Here is a 21,871-nt window from a genome sequence, read left to right on the forward strand (position 1 = left end):
GAACCATTATTCGTAGCGCTTTTTACCAAGAGACCTTTTTTTACGTAAAAAACGTCGTAAATGTACATATCTTTACTCAGCAGTATACAGGTACGGACGAAAAGTTATTACTCTAAAACAGTTAAATGTAGGTGGCGCCCCCTACAAATAGGAGTCATATTGACATCAAAATAAAATTTCTCATGACGTTATAATTAAGTTCTTATTGACGTTACTTTAGAAATTATTTCGAAAAAATCGAAATAAAAATAAAACTTTTACACCCTGTATTTCTCAAACTAAGCATTTTAGGATATACATTTATAGGAACTTTTTTACTTATTTTTATCTGAAGAATATGCTACCGAAGTCTCCGGAATACAGTTCGGACCACCCTGTATATTCCACAAGATTAATATTTGGACATGCGTTTATAATATATATAGCAGATATTTAATAACAAAACTTTTCACTTAATCTGCAGAAATATAATTACAATATTTCTATTATTTATAATTTTATTATAAGGAATGAGTATATAAAATTGTATATGTTATGTTTGTTTACGGCCTTATTGATTAATATAACAGTAGTATTGATTGATGAGTTATACTGGCAAAATCATTAATATATTGAGCTGATTGGGAAAATTATTGATTGACCCGATGTCGATCAAAGTATGGTGCACGGACATTTTGAAAAACCAATGTTCTCTTATTGTTTTTAGGATGTAACTGTAAACGATTCTTATGTTAGCACACAGCATGATTTGATATAAATTATAAATCTCTTCAGAAATAAGAAATAATTCGACGATTTTTAAATAGCTTAACACTGTAGATTATAAGCCGATAAAAGGCGGATAGCCAAAACAATCAGTCACTGTTGCCCTGCAGTTTTACGATTTTAAGTTTTGGGAATATTTTTTTTACTATATGTATTGTAATTAATATTAGACAATGATTAAAACTAATATACTTATAGGAATAGCCAATTTAATGGAATAGCCATCGTTAACTGTTTTCTAAACGTACTGTTTTTGCAGTAGTAATAAAATAGTAAAAAAAGTAGTAAATAGTTTTGCACTGTTTTGATTTTTCATATCAGTTTAAACATAGTGGTATTACATATTACACTTCATTACAAACTATAATGACATTTATTCATACGCCGTGTTTACTTATTCTGCTGAAGCCACCACAGAGTTTGACCGTGATTGCTTCGCGAAGTAGTACGAAGAATATAGACGCCTGTTATAAAAGTTTTGTCGAAACGTTTCTCCAAACATTTCCCGGGATTATTCTAATAACAATGAAAAACAAACAACCATTCCCTGCTTTTCGCGGTCGATTTCGATCTGTCTCGGAGTTTGCGGCCGAGATAAGCCGCAACATAAGAAAAGATTGAGTTTACTTCTGAAAGTATTTCACGAAATATTTCTGGAAATATTTCGTGAAACATTTCGGGCATAGTAAAAAGTTCCAAGTTATGAGCTGTATAAAAAATAAACTTAGCAACATAACATAAATAATCGAGTAAATAATTGACATTTTATTCTTATAATCGGTGTGACAAAGAATTCAGGAAAAAAAATATAATTGGTGCAATAGAAATTATAGTCGGTTCACAAAAAAGAATTCACCACTATTTAAAATGATATACTCTACATCAATATCATTCTTTGTATGGACAAACTATATCTCTAATTTCTTTTATGCATCAGGCTAAATTGAAAAATTGGCGCCGGGAGGCACGTATAGCCGCCCATACTAAAATATGTTAATAAAAAGTTGGTAGGCAGTTCTTTTAGTTTCAAAGTAAATTAATTTTTCCAATTTTTTTTATCTCAAAAACTGCGACTGACTGATTTTGATGTTAATAAAAATTTTGTTGCAAATATTATTCCTAATCTTAAATTGAAAACCGCGTTTCGCTAGCTACTGTAATTTAGGAGTTACGATTTTTTAAAATTTTTAACCCCCTTCCATACCCCCTTACCAACCCCCCACCACCACTAAAAACTAATAGCCAGATTTTCGGGTGCCACAGTATTTTTGTGCCAAATTTGGTTAAAATCGGTTTAGCGGTTTTTGAGTTATCGTGTTTTGACGGACAGACAGACAGACACCATGAAAATATTTTGTATTTAGGTCATTTATGACCCAAATAACTCATTTTGAGTGAAATTAAAAAAACTTTTTTTTGCCGATCTCAATAGCCTACCATACCTATTGGTATGGTCGGCTAAAAATGCACTATTTGGGTTCGGATATTTCTTAAACGCAAATACCATCGGAGAAAGGGTAGTCCTTAACTAAAAGTTATTACTATTAGTTGTATTTGGTATTATTTACCTGGAATGAATGTTTCTTAAGCATATGCTTAATAAGTATGAGCGTGTCCAATTTGGGTATTGAAGTGATGACTTTTGCTACATCCTCTTCAGTAACTTCTACCAACTGGCAGTTCTCTTCTTCCGATGGAAGAGGTTGAAGCCCGTTTTTGGTTACCCAAGGATGGTCCTAATAAAAACCAACATTCACATCAATCAAGCAAAATTTATTGTATACTTGCCTTAATTTCCGGTAATGTTATTCTTTTCGAAGGATCTTTTTCCAACATCCGTGTGATTAACTCCTTTAAATCACAGGATATTGGTGGGTTTGGAGAAAAATCTACTTGCTGATGACGGATCTTACTATAGAGACCTATAATATTGTCATCGTGGAAAGGCACATGTCCATATACAAAAGCGTATAGAGTAACACCCATAGCCCATATATCTGTGCACTATAAGAAGAAATAAGAAATGATATTGTTATTAATCTCTATTATAAAAGAGCCTAAACATCATAGCCTATATTGATTAGACAGCCAGTCGACTTTGCTAGTTTTTGTAGACTTTTATAGTCTAAGAGTTGGCAACGTTTTTGATAGAGAATTTTTTGAAAGCTGTTTTTTAATACATCTTTTGCTGTGCGTTCACTACTGCGCATCACATCTGTACAGGGTGTCCCATTTTCGTGTGTTATATGAGATTTCCCGTTTATGAGTAGAGATACAATAATGCGGTTTTCACATTACTTTGCTACTTTTTTATGAAACTAAATATACACATAGGTTTGTCCTAGCCTTCTTAGTTCCTGAAAAATAGGGTGCAGGGCGAATTTGAGATTGATGCATATTTCGATTCCCCTCGTATCTCGATTAACTCATAACTTATCGAAAAGGCTAAGAAAGTGTCCCGTAGAGTATTTTAATAAACAATGTAAAAAAATTATTGTTATTGGTCATTCCACACTAGTTGCTATATATGTGTGATTTTATTGCACAAGTGCATCTAAAATATCAATATCTCTGATTGACGGCTTATTATCTAAAAGCTGCACATGCTCATGCTTCATAGTTTCATAATTCATAGTTTTGTTAAAAAAACACGATGGAAAGCAAAATTATTTGGTTAAATTAAATAAAATAATAATACTCTTTTAAACTAGGTTGATTTATGTTAAAAAGTTAAATAATGCATTTTTACTTTATTTATGAAAATAAGTATAGAGTATATCATACTTTTAGAAAGCTCATAATAAGACACATAAAATGGAAATATAATATACGGAGTGTCCTATTTAAAAAAAAAGCGTAAGGTTGCGTCATATTTCGAAAATGATAGCTCCCAGTGAAAAACTAGTTACGCCACTGGATTCTACGTGAAAAACGGGACACATTTTCACATTTTCGATAAGTTATAAGATAATCGAGATACGAGGGGAGTCGAAATATGCATCAATCTCAAATTCGGCCTGTATTTCAGGTACTAAGAAGGCTAGAACAAACCTACTTGTAGTATAGTTAGTTTCATAAAAAAGTAACAAAGTAATGTGAAAACCCTGCATCATTGTATCTACTCATAAACGGGAAGTCACACCCATAAAACAGACGAAAATGGGATACCCTGTACAGATGTGGTGCGCAGTGGTGAACGCAACATCTACCGGCAGGCAGACGGTTCGCACTCTGATCAGGAGAGCATAGCAAAAGATATAAAACTAGCTTTATAAGAATCAGCTTTCTTAAAAGTGTTTTCTTGGTTTCTACACCTAATACATTTTGTTTAATAGAATCGGGAAATTCCTTCATTGATTGAAGTGAAATATGTTTCAGGTGTGTTAAATTTATTGTAAAAATTACTTATTGAATCACGATTCTAGAGAGAATGATAAAGTGCATATTGAAGTTTGAGTTTAAGCATACCTTTCCACTAAATCCTGAAGATCGTTCCTCTCCAAGAGCTTCCGGAGGCGTAAAGGCAGGCGTTCCAGCAGAATTGGACAGAAACGCGTCACTTCCGTGAAATTCATTACATACTCCGAAGTCGGTTATCTGCACTCGATCTTGATCATTTAAAAGAAGATTTGCAGGTTTGATGTCACGGTGGATTATTCTTTGGAAATGTACTGAAAAATATATAATATTTAGACAAATAATTCTTGGACATAAAATACATAATACTCTTAAATGTATTATTATAATACCAAGAATACAGGGTGTATCAAAATACATGTGCCATATCTCGCGGAGAGGTTCCTCAAGTAAAAATAAGATTTATTTTTTATATCAAAATAGATCCTATTCTGATTTGTTTTATTGCTACAGGGGGTTAAAGTCTTTTTTTCTATTTATTATAATTTTCTTCTAAGTGCTTTTGCGAACTATATATATCACTGAAATCCTTTTCTAAAAAAAATATGTGCGTTACTGACTTTTTTCTCTTTTTACCAAAATTGTATAGGTCGTTTAATATCGATTAAAAGTTGAATATTGATATTTTCTCGATTTCCCTCTCCTTGATTAAAAATTAATGAAATAAACGCAATTTTATAATAATAATTAATAAATTAAAATACAAAAATAAACTTATTAAATTATTTATTTAATCCATTTAATATAACAATTGATAAAACCGATATTCAGTGTAACCTACAGCAAATTTAAAAATACAATAATGGAATTTAAAATTATTAAGAAAAACCTATTTTTTATAAGTTTTAACCCCGGTAACTTAAAAACTATGTATTTCTGAATCCATGTTTATAGAATTTTTTTTTCATATTTTTCGACAAATCAATGAGTACTTATTTAAAACCTTGGTCAGTTAATGACAATAAAAAAAATAAAGGTTGCTATTATTAGTCTTGGATTAAGGTAAATTAATAAAATTGTGTTTATCTCATCAAGGAGTCTAAAATCCACAAAATATCAAGAGACAACGTTTAATCGGCGTTTAATATCCTGCACAACTGTGCTAACACGAGAAAAAAAGTCAGTGGCGCACAGGTCGTTATAAAAAAAGTTTCAATTCAAGTGATAACCTATATGCACGCCCCTGGTGAATCTGTCGATACTTTTTTAGTATTAAAATATGTCACACATAATAACTTTTACCCTCAAAATTCCACTCGAATAGCTAAAAGAACTTGGAAGACTTTAACCCCCTGTAGCAATTCTCAGAGCAAATCTCCTACTTTATACACACTTTCCAGGTAGCATACCTATTGATACTTATGTAGCTCCCACTGAACCCCACAATCCTTGCAGGGAAGATTGGGAAGTGGCCAAGCTAGTAATAACAGAACAAAAGCTGAAATGGGCGATCGACACCTTTCAGCCCTATAAAGCAGCAGGAGTGGATGGGATCTTTCCTGCCCTCTAAAGGAGGGTCAGCAAATAGCTACTCACCATCTACTAAGCATTACAAGAAGCAGTCTAGCGATGGGATATATACCAACCACATGGAGAAGAGCAAAAGTAATCTTCATACCCAAAATAGGCAAAACTGACTGGACAAATCCCAAGTCATTTAGGCCTATTTGTCTCACATCGTTCATACTAAAAACGCTGGAGAAAGTAGTTGACAACCATATTGGAGAAAATCATCTAAAGGTTAAACCACTGCATGATAGTCAGCATGCATATAGAACGGGCAGATCCACAGAAACTGCTCTGTACCAATTAACGGAGCTAATACAGACAAGTCTGGATAGCAAAGAAACAGCAATTTGTGCCTTCTTGGATATTGCGGGGGCGTTTGACAATATACCACATAAGGTGGTCAGGCGATCTCTAGAAACAAGAGGGGTGAACAGAACTATTATTCGCTGGTTTTGGGAAATGCTGTCAACACGAACAGCAGAGGCTCAGATGGGCACCAAAACTGTAGCTGTTAAAACAACGCAAGGAACTCCACAAGGTGGAGTAACCTCCCCTTTGCTGTGGAGCTTGGTGGTGGATGAACTACTAGATGAATTAACTCTAGCGGGAATACACTGCATTGGGTATGCAGATGACATAGTCATGATCGCTCGGGGGAAACATGAAGGCACCTTGTGTGATATTATCCAAAGAGGACTCCGTATCACTGAGAGATGGTGTAGGACTGTCGGGCTGAGTATCAACTCAGACAAAACCGCGATAGTGCCATTCACCAGAAGGCGAAGTCTGAAAAACTTGAAAAGAATCCAACTAGATGGAAAGGAAATACTGCCAACACAGGAAGTTAAATACCTGGGAATAACCCTGGACAGTAAACTCCTGTGGAACAGGCATATTAAGAACACTACCAGCAAAGCCATAAAGGCTCTCATGATATGCAGAAGACTGGCCGGAAATAGATGGGGCTGCTCCCCTAACATTTTGCGCTGGATGTATACCATGATAGTAAGACCCATGATTACTTATGGAGCAGTTGCCTGGTACACAAAACTAGAGCAACGGACGGCAAGGCTAAACCTATGCAAAGTCCAGAGACTAGCATGTGTTTGCATCACAGGAGCCATGAGAACCTGTCCAACAGCAGCAATGGAGGTCATTCTAGATCTAACACCACTGCACATTGTCATTGGTAGATATGCCAATGCGACAATGATTAGAATGGTCACTAACGGAATTAGAACTGAGACGACAACCATTCGTGCCATGAATTTTGGTACGACTGATATTGGAGATGGAGAACTACCCTCTATAAAACCGTCCCAGATACTGGCTTTTGTCAAAGCCCTGGGACTGTATGATGAGTTATGATTCAAGAAAGGGGGACACAATGGATCTGTAAGGTCGAAGTGATTAACGCCCCTCCCACTCATTCTAAATTCTAAAAAAGAAACCCTGTAGCAACGAAACAAGGCAGAATCGGACCTATGTTCATATAAGGAATAAATCTTATTTTACATAAGGAATTTCCCTACGAGAGATGGCACATGTTTTTTGAAACACCATGTATATTAAAAATCAGTTATCGTTTAAGAAAAATGCTCATATTATATTAAAATGAACATTTATTTCAATAGTATAGATATAGCGAGTTATAAAAAAGTTTTGTATTTGAGTGAGCATGCTTTGGTAATCATCGTATGTAGTAACTCCTATGTGAAATTAAAATGATACTTCAATGGTTTTGATAAAGTTTCTTTATAACTATAATTTTTATAACGATATGATCGAATAGTCGTACCTATGATTATAATTTAGTATACTTACAGTACTCAATTCCTAGCACAACATCTCTAAAATAGTTCCAGGCCTTTTCTTCATCCAGAGGTTGATCTGTGGGAACTTCGAGCACTTGACCTCTATCAAGAAGTTCGAAGGCAAGATATAAATGATCCTCGTCCGGATCATCTAGAACCTAAAATTTTACAAATTATTATCTTCCTTGCATAACATTAAATAATCTTTACAATTACAACAACCTTTTAGTTCAAAAAACGGCAATTCTCTAACTTTTTAATTTTTAGCAACCCTACAGATTTATCATGATCTACATGAATAATACGTCATGAAAGAACAATTGATATTTGAATATTTTACAAGTAGTTTAAAAATTTATCTGAGAGTTAAAGTAGTATAATAAATTAAAAATTATCTCTCCATGTCCTACTCTCTGCTCTTCAAATTCTACCTAAATGGTAGAGTTTAGAGTCAGAGTAAGTGAGGATATATCTGCAAATTATAACAAATTCAGGTATTCAACAAGGTAGTGTCCTATAGGACCTCTACTCTATATCCTTTATACAACAAGTTTTATGGCACCACAATTATGGCTGACAAAAATCCCGAAACAGCATTTTAACGTAATAGACGCATGGTTATGTGATTGGAAAAAAATAACAAGATTAAAAGATTGTGAGGTTTTGAGCCTCCTACCCCTCGTTAGAGGTTTTGCCATTAAAAAAAAAATAATACATCAAAATCGGCCCAAGTAACATAATATTTTCTTTTGGATAGAAAACAATGATACTTGAAAGTACTCACTGGACAAAAATATATTTTTGAACAATTGTTAAAGGTTTTTATCGGTGTTTTACTTTATAGTAAGTAAAAACTTTGTTTTATCGTATACATTTCTTTTAAATGAAATGATATAATAACATAATATTTTAAATATATCAAATGCTTTGCATAAAGGCCACCAATGATACCCCTGTCCAAGCACAGATTCTTCGCAAAAACAAGTAATATAAAACTTAAAATGCAAACAAAGTAAAAACTCGTACTAACAGGTCGTACTTGTGGCCATGTAACCACTCTGTGTGTAGCCAAAAACCATTGTGGTGTTCACTGAAAAAAATATTGTTCATAATATTAATGAACATTGATTATTAACTGTTCTTTTTCATTATATTAATGATTTGTTAATCAGAGATCGATACCTGATTTATTAATAGTATGAATCTAATTTCATCAATATAATGAAAATCTGGTTATTAAATTAATGTAAGATTTTCATTAATCTAAGAACGCGTTCATTATTGTCCCAATGAATGCGTTCTTTGTTTTAATGCTGAAACTTTAATGAACACATATTCATTATATTAATGTACTAAATCATTTAAATCATTCATTAATAAGTTGTACATTGTGACAATGAACAATGTTATTAATACAAGGAACACACTACGTTATATTAATGTACGCGGTTATTAATATCAGGAATAAAATATTAGGACTTAAATGGTGGCCATCTTGATCGGTTACTTTGGCACTTTAATAACGTATGTGTGGTTGAGTTATTCAGTGAGGCTTTAGTTTCATTAGATCGGTAAGTGTTCTCTTCAATATTTTAAATATTTTAAATAAAAGTCCTATCGTATTGTTGTTAATTTGTTGTGTTGTCAAATCAAATTTCGCTGTGTGAGATCTCTGGTGTGGGTATTCATTAAAACAGCGGTTTCCAAATATGTTTCAGAAGATAAAAAACAAAAAGAAGAAAAACATAGTAACAAGTCGAGGCATGGAACTGATTATGGTAAATTCGAATGTTCTTTTAATATTTGGCGATTATACGGTATAACAAGAGTTATTAATAATGTCGACTTTTAATGTATAACAGTAATAAATAGGTTATGAAATTATTTCATTGTATTAATGATGCGGTTCATTAATATAAGGATTTAGGTTTTTAAATCTGTTCATTGTACCAATGAATGCGTTCTTCAAATTAATGAACACTGTTCATTGATTTAATGAACTTAATGTTCATAGAGTTAATGAATTACTTTTCATTGTGGCAATGAAATCGTTTATCGGCTCAAAATTAATGATTTAATTCATTATATTAATGAACTTTTTCATTATATTTATGTCGAATTTTGGTTCAGTGTTGTCCAATTGAATTTCAAGAGCCGAAAATTGACGTACCTATGTGATTTTTCAATTCTGAGATATTATGAATTATGATTACTTTAGAACCTTTTTTTGTGCGAAGTGTACAAGGTAGCTTAATAGCCATTGTAAAAACTCATCGCAACCTAGGATATTTTGAACGGGAAAGCGATAGTAATGGACCTTTGTGTAACTTAGGTGCTCTGAAGTTGGTGAGTTTTGTTGATGTAAATAATAACTCTTTATATAGGGTGCTACGAAATCTAGGTACGAGCATTGGTATCTCGGAAACCGAAATAGATACGAAGATAGTTAAATTGGGGCAATGTTGCTCCTTGGCATGTTCACCAAGATACCATCAAAAAAGTTTTAAACATTTCAAGAATTGCTGAGTTTTTTGGAAAAAAAGGATTTTTTTGAAAATTAATTTTATTTTTTTCTGTAGTTATTTTGCATAAAATCAAAAATTGCAAAAAATCAAATCAAAAAAACTAATTGCACATTCTCATAGCCATTTTATTAGGGCTATCTGATAGTATTTTTAGATTTTCAAATTAGCTGATAATTTGTGAGATACAGAGGCCAAGTTAATTTTTTTAAATACGGACCTGCATTTTTTATTCCAGATTTTGAAAAAACTCCTAACCTAACCAAACCAAAACTCCTGAGTTCAATGATATGCCACACATATTTTTTTTTGTTTTGGGTACCTTTATAATAACAAAACTATTTAATTGTTATATAAAATAATTCCGAATTAATTATTTAAAATAAAAGTCCGACTCTGTTTTTTTAATTTATTTAATCTGATTATATTCATCGCAACAATATTGATTAGCGCTAATTAATATTGAATGAGGAAACTCAAGCCAATTGAAATCCAGGTCAGCAATTTAATGATATTATATTTAACTTTTTTTATTGTGAATTTGAAATCTCAGTGTACGATCTAATAATATGCACAATATTAATTTTAGTTATTATAAATAAATCAACTTCTACAAACTAGTTTTTAATTCTCTACATGTTCCAAAGGGTTACCACCCTCCATAATGCACACATTTATTTTTCGTTCAATCTTATTTATAGCTCTTTGAACAAATCTTCTTATACTTCCGAATGCATTTGTACTCTTTAATTGTTTTTTATTACTCGTTAATTGTTTTTGTACTCTTAATGTTGAAATATATTGATTTCATTTTTACAAGTGACGTCAAGTAATGCGACAGGTCCAGGAACCTCGCTAGCCATTATACTGCTCTACCATTTCCAATCCATCTTCCGGGGAAACTATTTGATTGGTTATATTACATTAAATTTATATTATTTAAAAATTGTGTTCAAATGTCCAAAACAAAAAAAGTGTCAAGTGTGGCATGTTTTTTGAGAGACCGAGTTTTTTGGAAACCTAAAATAAAAAATGCAGGTCCGTATTAAAAAAAAAGTTTAATTTAGTTCCTAATAAAGTGGCAATGAGAATGTGCATTTAGTTTTTTGATTTTCTAAAAAGTAACGACAGGAAAAAATAAAATTGATTTTCAAAAAAATCATTTTTTTTTTCAAAAAACTCAGCGATCCTTGAAATTTTTAAAACTTTTTTGATGGAATCTTGGTGAAAAACCAAGGAGCAACTTTGCCCCAATTTAATCATCTTCGTATCTATTACGGTTTCCGAGATACCAATGCTCGTACCTCGAATTTGTAGCACCCTGTATATTTATAATTAATTTATTTTTGTTTTCTAAAATATTTTGATTAAAGTTGAAAATATCGTCACCCTAGAATTAGGTTGTTTTATACCCACTTTTCGGGTAAAATGAGTTACATACACCATTTTTTTATGCAGAATTAGCTTGTTCTATTTCAACAAAAACAATATAGCCAAATTCACAAATAAAGAAAAAAAATCTAATATTTTGTACTATATCCATATTCATTTGAAAGTCACGAAACCATATAATGGCCTACATCCAAAAATCACTATTTAAGGCTACAGTAAAAAAAAAATAGAATTATCGTGTTCTTTATCCTAAGAAGTGGATATGGAACGAAAATACCAGATCAAAAAATATGTTACTATGCATAAAAATTAGATTGTTCTATATCCATTTATTCTCGATCTCTTTCTCTCTAACATACAATGGATGTATCTGTTTTATTTAACTTTAAGGCTTTTGTTTTAAGTGGGTGAAATTGCACCACTAAACGTTCGTTTGTCAAATAGACGGTAAATCGGTTCGTTTGAAAAGCACTGATTGCCTGATTTGTTAGCAAATTCGAATGTTTCACACTTTGCAATTTCGTGAAACCAGCCCCAAGCAGCATTTGGACGTCGGGACAACGTTGTGTCACGCGACCAAACGTCGGGGCGCAACGTCGGCACAACATCGTGCCAACCCTAGTCTGCACTAGTTTGGAGAATAATTTTTGTGTCGAAACGACGTTGGATACCGACGTTGGCTAGAAGTCTAATTTAGTACAAACTGCAACGTTGTTTAAAATCCTAATTCACAGAAATACAAAACTAATATGGCGTCTAAGTCGCGTTTTATCCTAAATTGGGATAATTATAGTAAGAATATTATTTTTATGATTTAGTTAGAGACATATGTCAGATGGCAGTGAAGGAAAACAAAACAAAAGTATTTAAGTGTGGAGGATGTTTGAAGATCATAATTATTGAAACACTTTAACCGACTCTGTAACTCGTTACCCAAGGCAAAAAAGTTAAACGCAAACAACTTTATTGATAAATGTATTGTTTCTACTTTGAAAAATACTAATGGGCCTTAAAATTAAAGAAGTTTAAAAATTTTCTTGAATTTTTTTTTTAGTAAAATGAGAATAATTTATTCGTAGTCGAAAAAATTGTTTCCGCGTGTTTTTTAGGGTCAAATATTTCAAGTTAATGTATTCAAAAAGCAGGAATTGCTATTTTAGGAACGAAACATTTTCTTATTTAACAACATGGCGGCTTTCACTTTGTTGTTTTGGAGATTAAGATGGAGTAGTTCGAGTAGTCGCATACTGGACTAATAAAGTCGCAGTTCGGCCTTAACAGGTAGTATACTAGTCGCAAGATTGCCTAATTTAGTCATCCTGGAGTCTAGCTTGTGCCGCCCTCTATAATCTAAATAAACGAGGGAGTGGATAAACTATCGGTAATATATGTCGACGTATATTTAAATTTAGTTTTTTATTTATAGGGTTCTTGGCTTTTGGTCAATATTAAACTTTTTCTGGGTTTAGGAAGTGTTTATTATATAACTAACGTTTCGGTCCAGTTTTAACCTTTTTCAAAGCCACAAAACGTACATTTCCTTCGTCAAATTGTATTAAAACATGGGTGCATAAAATAACAGGTGATAACACATAACATTTAACTTAAAATTATACTCATACAATATCACCCACATGACACAATAATTTACATATACAGTTTAAAATTTTAATAAATTGTGATGGCCGGCTCAATGTATTTTCTGTACTGAAAATAGTACAGAAAATACATTGAGCCGGCCATCACACTTTATTAAAATTTTAAACTGTATATGTAAATTATTGTGTCATGTGGGTGATATTGTATGAGTATAATTTTAAGTTAAATGTTATGTGTTATCACCTGTTATTTTATGCACCCATGTTTTAATACAAGTTTGACGAAGGAAATGTACGTTTTGTGGCTTTGAAAAAGGTTAAAACTGGACCGAAACGTTAGTTATATAATAAACACTTCCTAAACCCAGAAAAAGTTTAATATTGACCAAAAGCCAAGAACCCTATAAATAAAAAATATATTAGATTGGTGAAAGAAAAGTTAATTAAAAAAAAATTTAAATTTAGTTTTATATGTACCATTCTTATGTCCCATTTTAATTAAGTTTTTTTTTATAAAAACAAAAACAGCACTGAACTGTATGACTGAACAGAACAATGAAGTGAAAATTTAAGATTTAAGGTTCAATACAGTTGCAAAAAGGTAGTGACTCGACGTCCTACCAACGTAAGAATAAGGAAATCTAAACAACGTTGGAATTAGTAAAACAGACGACGTTTGCATAACGTTGGAATAGGTCCTGAAACTGACGTCGGAAAACTCTATATTGTCCAACGTTGTAACTACGTTGTCCGAATCACCTAAAGATCACTTAAGCAAAATAGGTTACAAGACAACGTTTATTCGACGTCGCAGAAGCTTCTACTTTGCTGTAGTACTAGTCCAACGTCGGCACAACGTTATAAAAACGTTTAAATTTATTTTAATACCCAAGGTAGGGAGCTAACCATTTTTTGTAACTAATCCAACGTTGTGTTTAGTAAACATGTGGTCGCAAGTCGTGAAAATGCTACTTGGGGCTGCTTCAAATCAATTGACTGCCCAATCGTTCGTTTGAAAAGCACTGATTGCCTGATTTGTTAGCAAATTCGAATGTTTCACATTTTGCAATTTCGTGAAACCAGCTGATTCAACTCAATTGACTGCCCAATCGTTCGTTTGAAAAGCACTGATTGCCTGATTTGTTAGCAAATTCGAATGTTTCACATTTTGCAATTTCGTGAAACCAGCTGATTCAACTCAATTGACTGCTCAATCGTTCGTTTGAAAAGGACTGATTGCCTGATTTGTTAGCAAATTCGAATGTTTCACACTTTGGAATTTCGTGAAGCTGCTTCAACTCAATTGACTACTCAATCGTTCGTTTGAAAAGCACTGATTGCCTGATTTGTTAGCAAATTCGAATGTTTCACACTTTGCAATTTCGTGAAACCAGCTGCTTCAACTCAATTGACTGCCCATTCGTTTGTTTGAAAAGCACTGATTGCCTGATTTGTTAGCAAATTCGAATGTTTCACATTTTGCAATTTCGTGAAACCAGCTGATTCAACTCAATTGACTGCTCAATCGTTCGTTTGAAAAGGACTGATTGCCTGATTTGTTAGCAAATTCGAATGTTTCACATTTTGCAATTTCGTGAAACCAGCTGATTCAACTCAATTGACTGCTCAATCGTTCGTTTGAAAAGGACTGATTGCGTGATTTGTTAGCAAATTCGAATGTTTCACACTTTGCAATTTCGTGAAACCAGCTGCTTCAACTCAATTGACTGCCCAATCGTTCGTTTGAAAAACACTGATTGCCTGATTTCTTAGCAAATTCGAATGTCTCACACTTTGGAATTTCGCGAAACCAGCTGCTTCAACTCAATTGACTGTTCAATCGTTCGTTTGAAAAGCACTGATTGCCTGATTTGTTAGCAAATTCGAATGTTTCTTGGAATTTTATGAAACCAGCTGCTTCAACTCAGTTGACTGCTCAATCGTTTTCTAATACTATCAATACTAGAGATAGCTGAAAAAACATTTACATAATCCAATGAAAGTTAAAAATCAGATTTAAAATCTGAATAACTTATTCTAACACTATACATACCAAACAAATAGGCGGAAAAATGATAGTTTTTAATAAAAAATGCAAACGAATAATTACTACTATTGTATTTTAGGTTATTATTTTTTTATGTTGTTTTTAGTTAGTGTCTTAATGTTTCCAGTTCAGATATTTTGTGTTGAAATAATATTTTGAAATACAAATAAATCAGCTTAAAATTAGTATTATATTATTCTATATCCCCTTATTTTGTTCTATATCCCTAAAATCGGCTCAATGCACAGCTAATAGACACATTTGTTGTATATCCAAATCTAAAATCACTAATATCTTTTAAATAAAGCTTCTAAAAGTAAAATAAATACATATGTTTGATAGGTTTTTATATTACCTTTAATTTATATGTTTAATAGAACCATTTTGGTATATAGTGTTCACGGATATCAAGTTTAAACTTTAAACCTTGTTTCTCAGTTTTATCGAAATGGTCTATAGAACAATCTTATTCTAGGGTGACGATATGTAAAAGTAGGCCACGCTGTGTCTGTCAAGCTTAATCAGGTAACTAAAAGTTCCTTTAGTATGATCTATATTTTATGAAAGTAAATTAAAAACTCTTTACTCAAAAGGACTGCGAAAAACTTGCTGTCGAGTCCTTATCCCGAGGATATTTTCCATTTCCGAATTTGTAAACGACGGACGGTCAAGAGGGAAACAATTTTGAAACGAGAGATAATAAAAGCGTTACGAAAGTCGACTTTTAATGTTGCTACGGCAAGCGGAAAAGTCGGTGGAGCGAATGCATTTTCGAGATCCAAAAGGCCCTTATTCTACCCTTGTTTATTTTTACATCAGTATTCCAATGACAAAGCGGAATGCTGTTTTAAAAGAGTATATATCTTTTTTGGATGGTAATCTTTAATACTTCTATCGGATTATATTTAATGCTACCTTTCTTTTTAGAATTATTTAAAAATCTTCCGCGCAAATCGTGATATACCGGGTGCTTCTCAAAAGTGGCTCACCTCTATAACTTTTTATTTTATCAGATAAAATAACGAGATTTGGTGTGTTAGTATATGACCTATATTAGGATTAATTGACGTATTTAATTGTTTTCTGTCCCTTACTGTTTTAGAGGAAATGACTACAACTTTTAATTTTTAAATGGCACTCTCGGTATTTTTTTACTTTATTCGATAGAAAATGACATTCTAAATAGAATGATATATCATATGTCAACTTTTGACATTTTAGCTTAATACAAAATTGAATTTTAAATTTCAATCTAGAGTGCCATGGCTGTGTTAAAAACACTAATTTTTCAAAGAGCCTTGGAAAAATAGGTTTGATCGTCTAATGTTATTTGTGTCTTGTCTAGGCCGGTTAAAAGATGACCAAATCGTATTTTTAATTATATCCCCCCCATTTTTTTTCAAATGTAAGGAGGGTGGCTCATTAGCATATTTAGAAAAAGCATTTTTTTACGAATAATTTGGTACTACACACTTGGTATTTTGAGTGAAATTGTCGTTATGAATCGTATGTTGCAATTTCAAATAAACCATATTCGAAAATGTCAAAAGTTGACATATGATATGTCATTCTATTCGTGAGTGTCATTTTCTATCGAATAAAGCAACAAAACACCGAGGGTACCATTTAAAAATCAAAGTTGTAGTCATTTCCGGTGAAACAGGAAGTGATAGAAAACAATTCAATACGTGAATCAATTCTAATTTATGTCACATAGTAATATACCAAATCTCGATTTTTTATCTGAAAAAATAAAAAAACAACCACTTTTGAGATGCACCTGGTATAACAGTCACAATTATAGATTTGCTTTTTGATTTTTTTTTAATTAATATTAATAACGATTTAATTGTTTACGACATATAGATTTTTCAACCATTTTCATTTCAAACGTGAATTTGATGCCGTTTTTTGTTCGATTATACAGTTCAGATGGGTACTTTAGTTCTATGAATTACTTTTTTAATAATACGGTCATAACAAACTTAAAAAGTAAGATAAATGTAAATTACAATATTTTCATAATTTCTTCTGGTCTGATTCGCCGATCTTTGTCTAAAACACTGGTTTTAACTAATTTATGTCATAAATAGATGTTTGTTAAAACTGTATCTATTTATTTAGGACTACATTAAAATACATTTTGAAACGTAAACCGTTTCAAAACATTTTTACTTGTAGGGGGCGCTATGAACATATTTTTCAAATGGTTTGAAAAGTGATCATTTTTCGTCCGTATCTGCATAAAACTACTGAGTGAAAAAATCCACATTTCTGCCATTTTCTACGTAAAAAAGATCTCTTGTTAAAAATTCCTATTGCTAATGGTTTTTGAGATATTGTCAATCAAAATAATCAATACATGTCATCATTAAAAAAAAGTAATATGTTGACTAGATAGTTATTAGACTGAAATCATAAATTTGAAATAATTTTGTGTCAAAGGTTCAACAGGAAGTGTTTCATCATAATTTTTTCTAGAAAAAATATAATTAATTTAAAAAAAACTATAAATTTGATCATTTCAGATAAACAACTATCTAGCCAACATGTTTATTTTTTATCAATAATGACATGTATTCATAATTTAGATACAAAATTTCTTGAAAACAGTTAGTCGTAGTGATTTTTACCAAGATGACTTTTGTACATAAAAAACGGCGGAAATATATATTTTTTCACTAAGTCGTTTTATACAGGTACAGACGAAAAATGATTACTCTTCAAACGAGTTAAAAAAATATGAAGGTGGAGTGGTCCGTATATATAGGAGTCACATTGACAACGAAATTAAATTTCTCATGTAAAAAAACTTCCAGATACCAGTTTTCATCTAAATATCAACGTTAGTTCAGAAATCATTTGGAAAAAGTTAAAATAAAAATTAAATTTCTACATCCTGTATCTCCAAAACAAAACAATTTAGGGTATAGTTTATACGATTTTTTTTGCCGATTCTTATCGGTAAAGTACGCTGCCGAAGTTTCCCGAATACAGTTTGGACCACCCTGAATATCTTGAGATTGTCTTTTGTACATATTCTATCTGTCAAATTTACTCAAATTGAATTTCAAAAGCCGAAAACTGACGTACTAATATCATTTTTCAAGTTTGTGCTATACTTTTATGTTTTTGAATTATTGGTATACACTGTTATGTTAAGCTAAGCCTTAAAAAGTGAAATAGAGTTTTTAAATAATCCATTATACAATAATTTTTAAATCATGTCTATACAAATTCTGAAAATGTTAAAAAATCAAAACTAAAATGTAAATATAGTTACATTTTTTATAAATGAATAAAACAATATGAGATGGAGGTAAAACATTAAGTTTTACATTAAATTAAATGTTTTATTTCTATATTAAAGCTATTAAGTAAATTCTCTAAGTTCAATCTGAAATTAATAGCGTAGTTTTAATGATAGTTTTCAATATACTAGTACCTACCATATAAAGACCAAAACAGGCAATTTGAAACTTTTCCATTGTATGTATAATCAACAATCTATGTCTGGTTTCTATGTCTATTTGACTATTGTATTACAAATAATAATACAAATGATTTTAATCGTGCGCCTTTCAACAGTCAGAAATTAATTACAACTTCCACTTTGTCTTATCGTTTCTAACATTATTAATATAATAATATAGCCGATATTTGCTTCATCTAACTATATAAGAGACGGCTCAAAATTGCAAAATATCCTTATTGACGTATACATGGTTAGTATATTTATATTTATATATTAATTGGACATATAAATTTATGATTTATAAATACAAAGTCAATTTAAGATTATAAAGCTTCATTCAGAACCTCCCAATTAGTGGAATAAATTAGTGATTTCAATTACACTTTATAGTTTTTAGTTTATTCGATCATTCATAATGTCTAAAAAATACAATTAAAATTAACAAACAACAATACAGTCAAAAATTTGTTAACTTTTTCCACTAATTGAAAATTACTACCACTAATAATTATGACGTTCTGAATGCTTACATTAAAATTAGGTGAACAAATTTCTACGGGTAATTGTACCTACTAATTTATTCCACTGATTTCGAGGTTCTGAATGAAGCTTTAAGCTAAGACCACGTTATAATTAGTGGTAGTATTTATCAATTAGTGGAAAAAGTTAACAAACTTTTGTTTTTTGCACTAATTATACTTCAAAATTTGCGAGGAATGTCATTTTGGCCTTTGATTATTACCCGTCAAGAATAATTTTGGTTAGAAATCAAAAGTTTATTGTTTTATAAGCTAAATGTTATGGTTTCTCTATAGATACAACAGACTACCGCAAGATGTTGCTAGGATATTTTCTTAATTTTAATTGCATTCTTTAGACATTGTGAATGATTGTAAACTACAAAGTATAAAGTGTAATTGAAACCACTAATTTATTCCACTAATTGGGAGGTTCTGAATGAAGCTTAAGACTTGATTTAATAGAAGCGCATTATGTTCCTGAACTTGAAGTTGAATATTGATGTTAAACTACTTGCAACTAAATAAGTTTAACAGACTCTAACGACTAAATATGTACATAAATTACAAGTTAAGTATTTTTTATTCTCCCAATTTATTCTCTTCCACATTTACTTAAAAGTAGTCAATCAGCATTAAAAATATAAAATTCAATTTCCAAATAGTTTATTTTGCCACAATTTGTGAATCATATCTAAACAAATTATGAAAATGCTATGGAATCTAAATGTTTTGCTCCTAATATTATCTTTTTTGTACGATAAGAAATCAATATTTTCATTTCATTCATTAATGACGAAATCTCTTTAATATTTTTTATTAGATTAGAAACACATAATGGCCAGAAAAAGGAATACAAACTTTTCTATTGTAAGTATAATCAATAATCATTGTCTGTTCTGTGTCTATTTGAATATTCTATTATAAGCAATAATAGACATGATCTTAATGGTGTGTCACTCAACAGTTAGAAAATAATTACAATTTCCAATATGTCTTAACCTTTTAACATCATGAATATAAAAATATAGCCAATATTTGCTTCGTCTGACTATATTTTCTATAATAACTACACTTAATCGGGGTAAAGATTGAAAAATATCTTATCCTTATCGAAATATATTTGATTAATACAGTTTTATTTCTATTTTAAATCAAATTTGTCATATTTAAGATTTATAAGTATCAAATAGACAGATTTCTTGCTAATTAAAATTAAAATTATAGGTTTTATTTAATAAATACGCATAATGTTGCTGAACTTGAAATAAATTTGATATTAGAATTTCGTTACCTACTCTAAATAAGTTAGTAGACTGTCTAAATGTGCTACAAACTCTTTAAGTATATTCTCTACATTTTCTACACATATTTTGTAGAATGTAGTCACGATGTAGCTAATCAGGCTTAACAAAAGTTTTGAAATACCTAGTCTATTCTATCACAATTTGTAAATCATATCTAAACAAATTATGAAAATAGTGAGAAAAGTCTATTATAGGTAGGAGTCTATTATATTAAAGAATATTATATAACAATTTACTTTTCGATCTATTGCTAGTTATAAACCAATGGTTTTTAGTATGGCAATAATTTAAAAAATAAACATTTTAAGTGATGTAAACAATCACAATGTCAGTTTTAATGAATACTATTTTATAAAACATTCAACAAAAAAAAATAGAAATAAAAAAATGTTTAATTAGGAAATTTTTTAGTGTTATTTTACTTACTTCCACTAATTTAACAATATTTGGATGGTTCAATTTCTTCAAAATTGCAATTTCTCTATAGACTTTTTCTAGGGGATGATTAACTGGAGATGAGTTTGATCGTCCATCTTTTTTTGGTGGCATTCTGCCAAACATTCCTGATTTTTTAAACAGTTTCTTCTTTGATAATATCTTCATTGCCTGAAATTAAACGTATTTTTATTGTTACATGTTAAAGTCATTTATTATTTCTAGATTTCATTTTTTTTTGTTGTGATTACATCTAAATTGACTCTGAAAATAACTAACCAATCGGTACATGAATCAATACTACAGTCATAAATAAACATCTCATATTCCTTTTTTATTGTTCCTTATTATTAAATTACTGGCATACATTTTTTGAAGATATTAATTAAAATCTAAATAGATTAATTAAATTTATTTCTCTAGTTTAGTACAACAGTCTTTATAATCTTGTTGTAAACAGTCTTTATAGTCTTGTTATTAATAATGTCTTTTATTTCATAAATTTCCGCATTCATTTTGAAATAAATTAAGCAGTTTACTAGGTCACCAAATAATGTTGATATTACCGAGTTTTACTACAGAAAATTTAGGTTAAGAGCCTGTTGTGCTCTTACGATAATATAGTATAAGGAAAATAAGCAGACAATTATTTCTTACAAGCGTAGTTCCTTCCTATTAATGTTGGCATTATTCTATATTTATTTTTGTATATTTTTGCGTATTATCAAACGTATTTTTAAATAACAATGGATATTTTATTTTACTGCGAAATAAATTCATGGAAAATTAAATTATAGATTTGATATTTCTAATTTATGGACACGTTTTTAGCTAGTGTGTGTTAAATCTCTATTGTAGTATTTTTAAAATAATTCGTACAGTTTATTGAGTCGGCTTGTTGCTTATTCAGAACTGGGTAAGGTTTGGGATTTTTTCCGTGACACTGGTTTTCTCGGAAAATAAAAAGGGAATATTTATATCGGCAAGAAAATCGATTATCCTTATCGGTCTTGAAAGGATGAAAAACACGTGTCTTTTTCTGTGTACACCGAAAAAAAAATGATCCAAATTA

The 21,871-nt window shown here is 30.9% G+C and overlaps 1 protein-coding gene across 3 annotated transcripts in view; it reads right to left on the minus strand.

Annotated features, from left to right (window-relative positions):
• Positions 1–21,871, minus strand: part of LOC115876032 (calcium/calmodulin-dependent protein kinase kinase 1) — a 247,372-nt gene that overhangs the window by 2,436 nt on the left and 223,065 nt on the right. For all 3 annotated transcript variants that reach the window (XM_030891705.1, XM_030891706.1, XM_030891704.1), the window contains 5 exons: positions 20,791–20,970; positions 7,516–7,663; positions 4,234–4,436; positions 2,554–2,769; positions 2,334–2,501 (listed from right to left, as the gene is read on the minus strand). In XM_030891705.1, the coding sequence (XP_030747565.1) occupies positions 2,334–2,501; positions 2,554–2,769; positions 4,234–4,436; positions 7,516–7,663; positions 20,791–20,970 (915 nt within the window). The remainder of the gene's footprint in view (positions 1–2,333; positions 2,502–2,553; positions 2,770–4,233; positions 4,437–7,515; positions 7,664–20,790; positions 20,971–21,871) is intronic.

This window comes from Sitophilus oryzae, unplaced genomic scaffold, assembly GCF_002938485.1.
Source record: "Sitophilus oryzae breed Bouriz unplaced genomic scaffold, Soryzae_2.0 scaffold_1396_pilon_pilon, whole genome shotgun sequence".
NCBI classification, from domain to species: Eukaryota; Metazoa; Arthropoda; class Insecta; order Coleoptera; family Curculionidae; genus Sitophilus; species Sitophilus oryzae.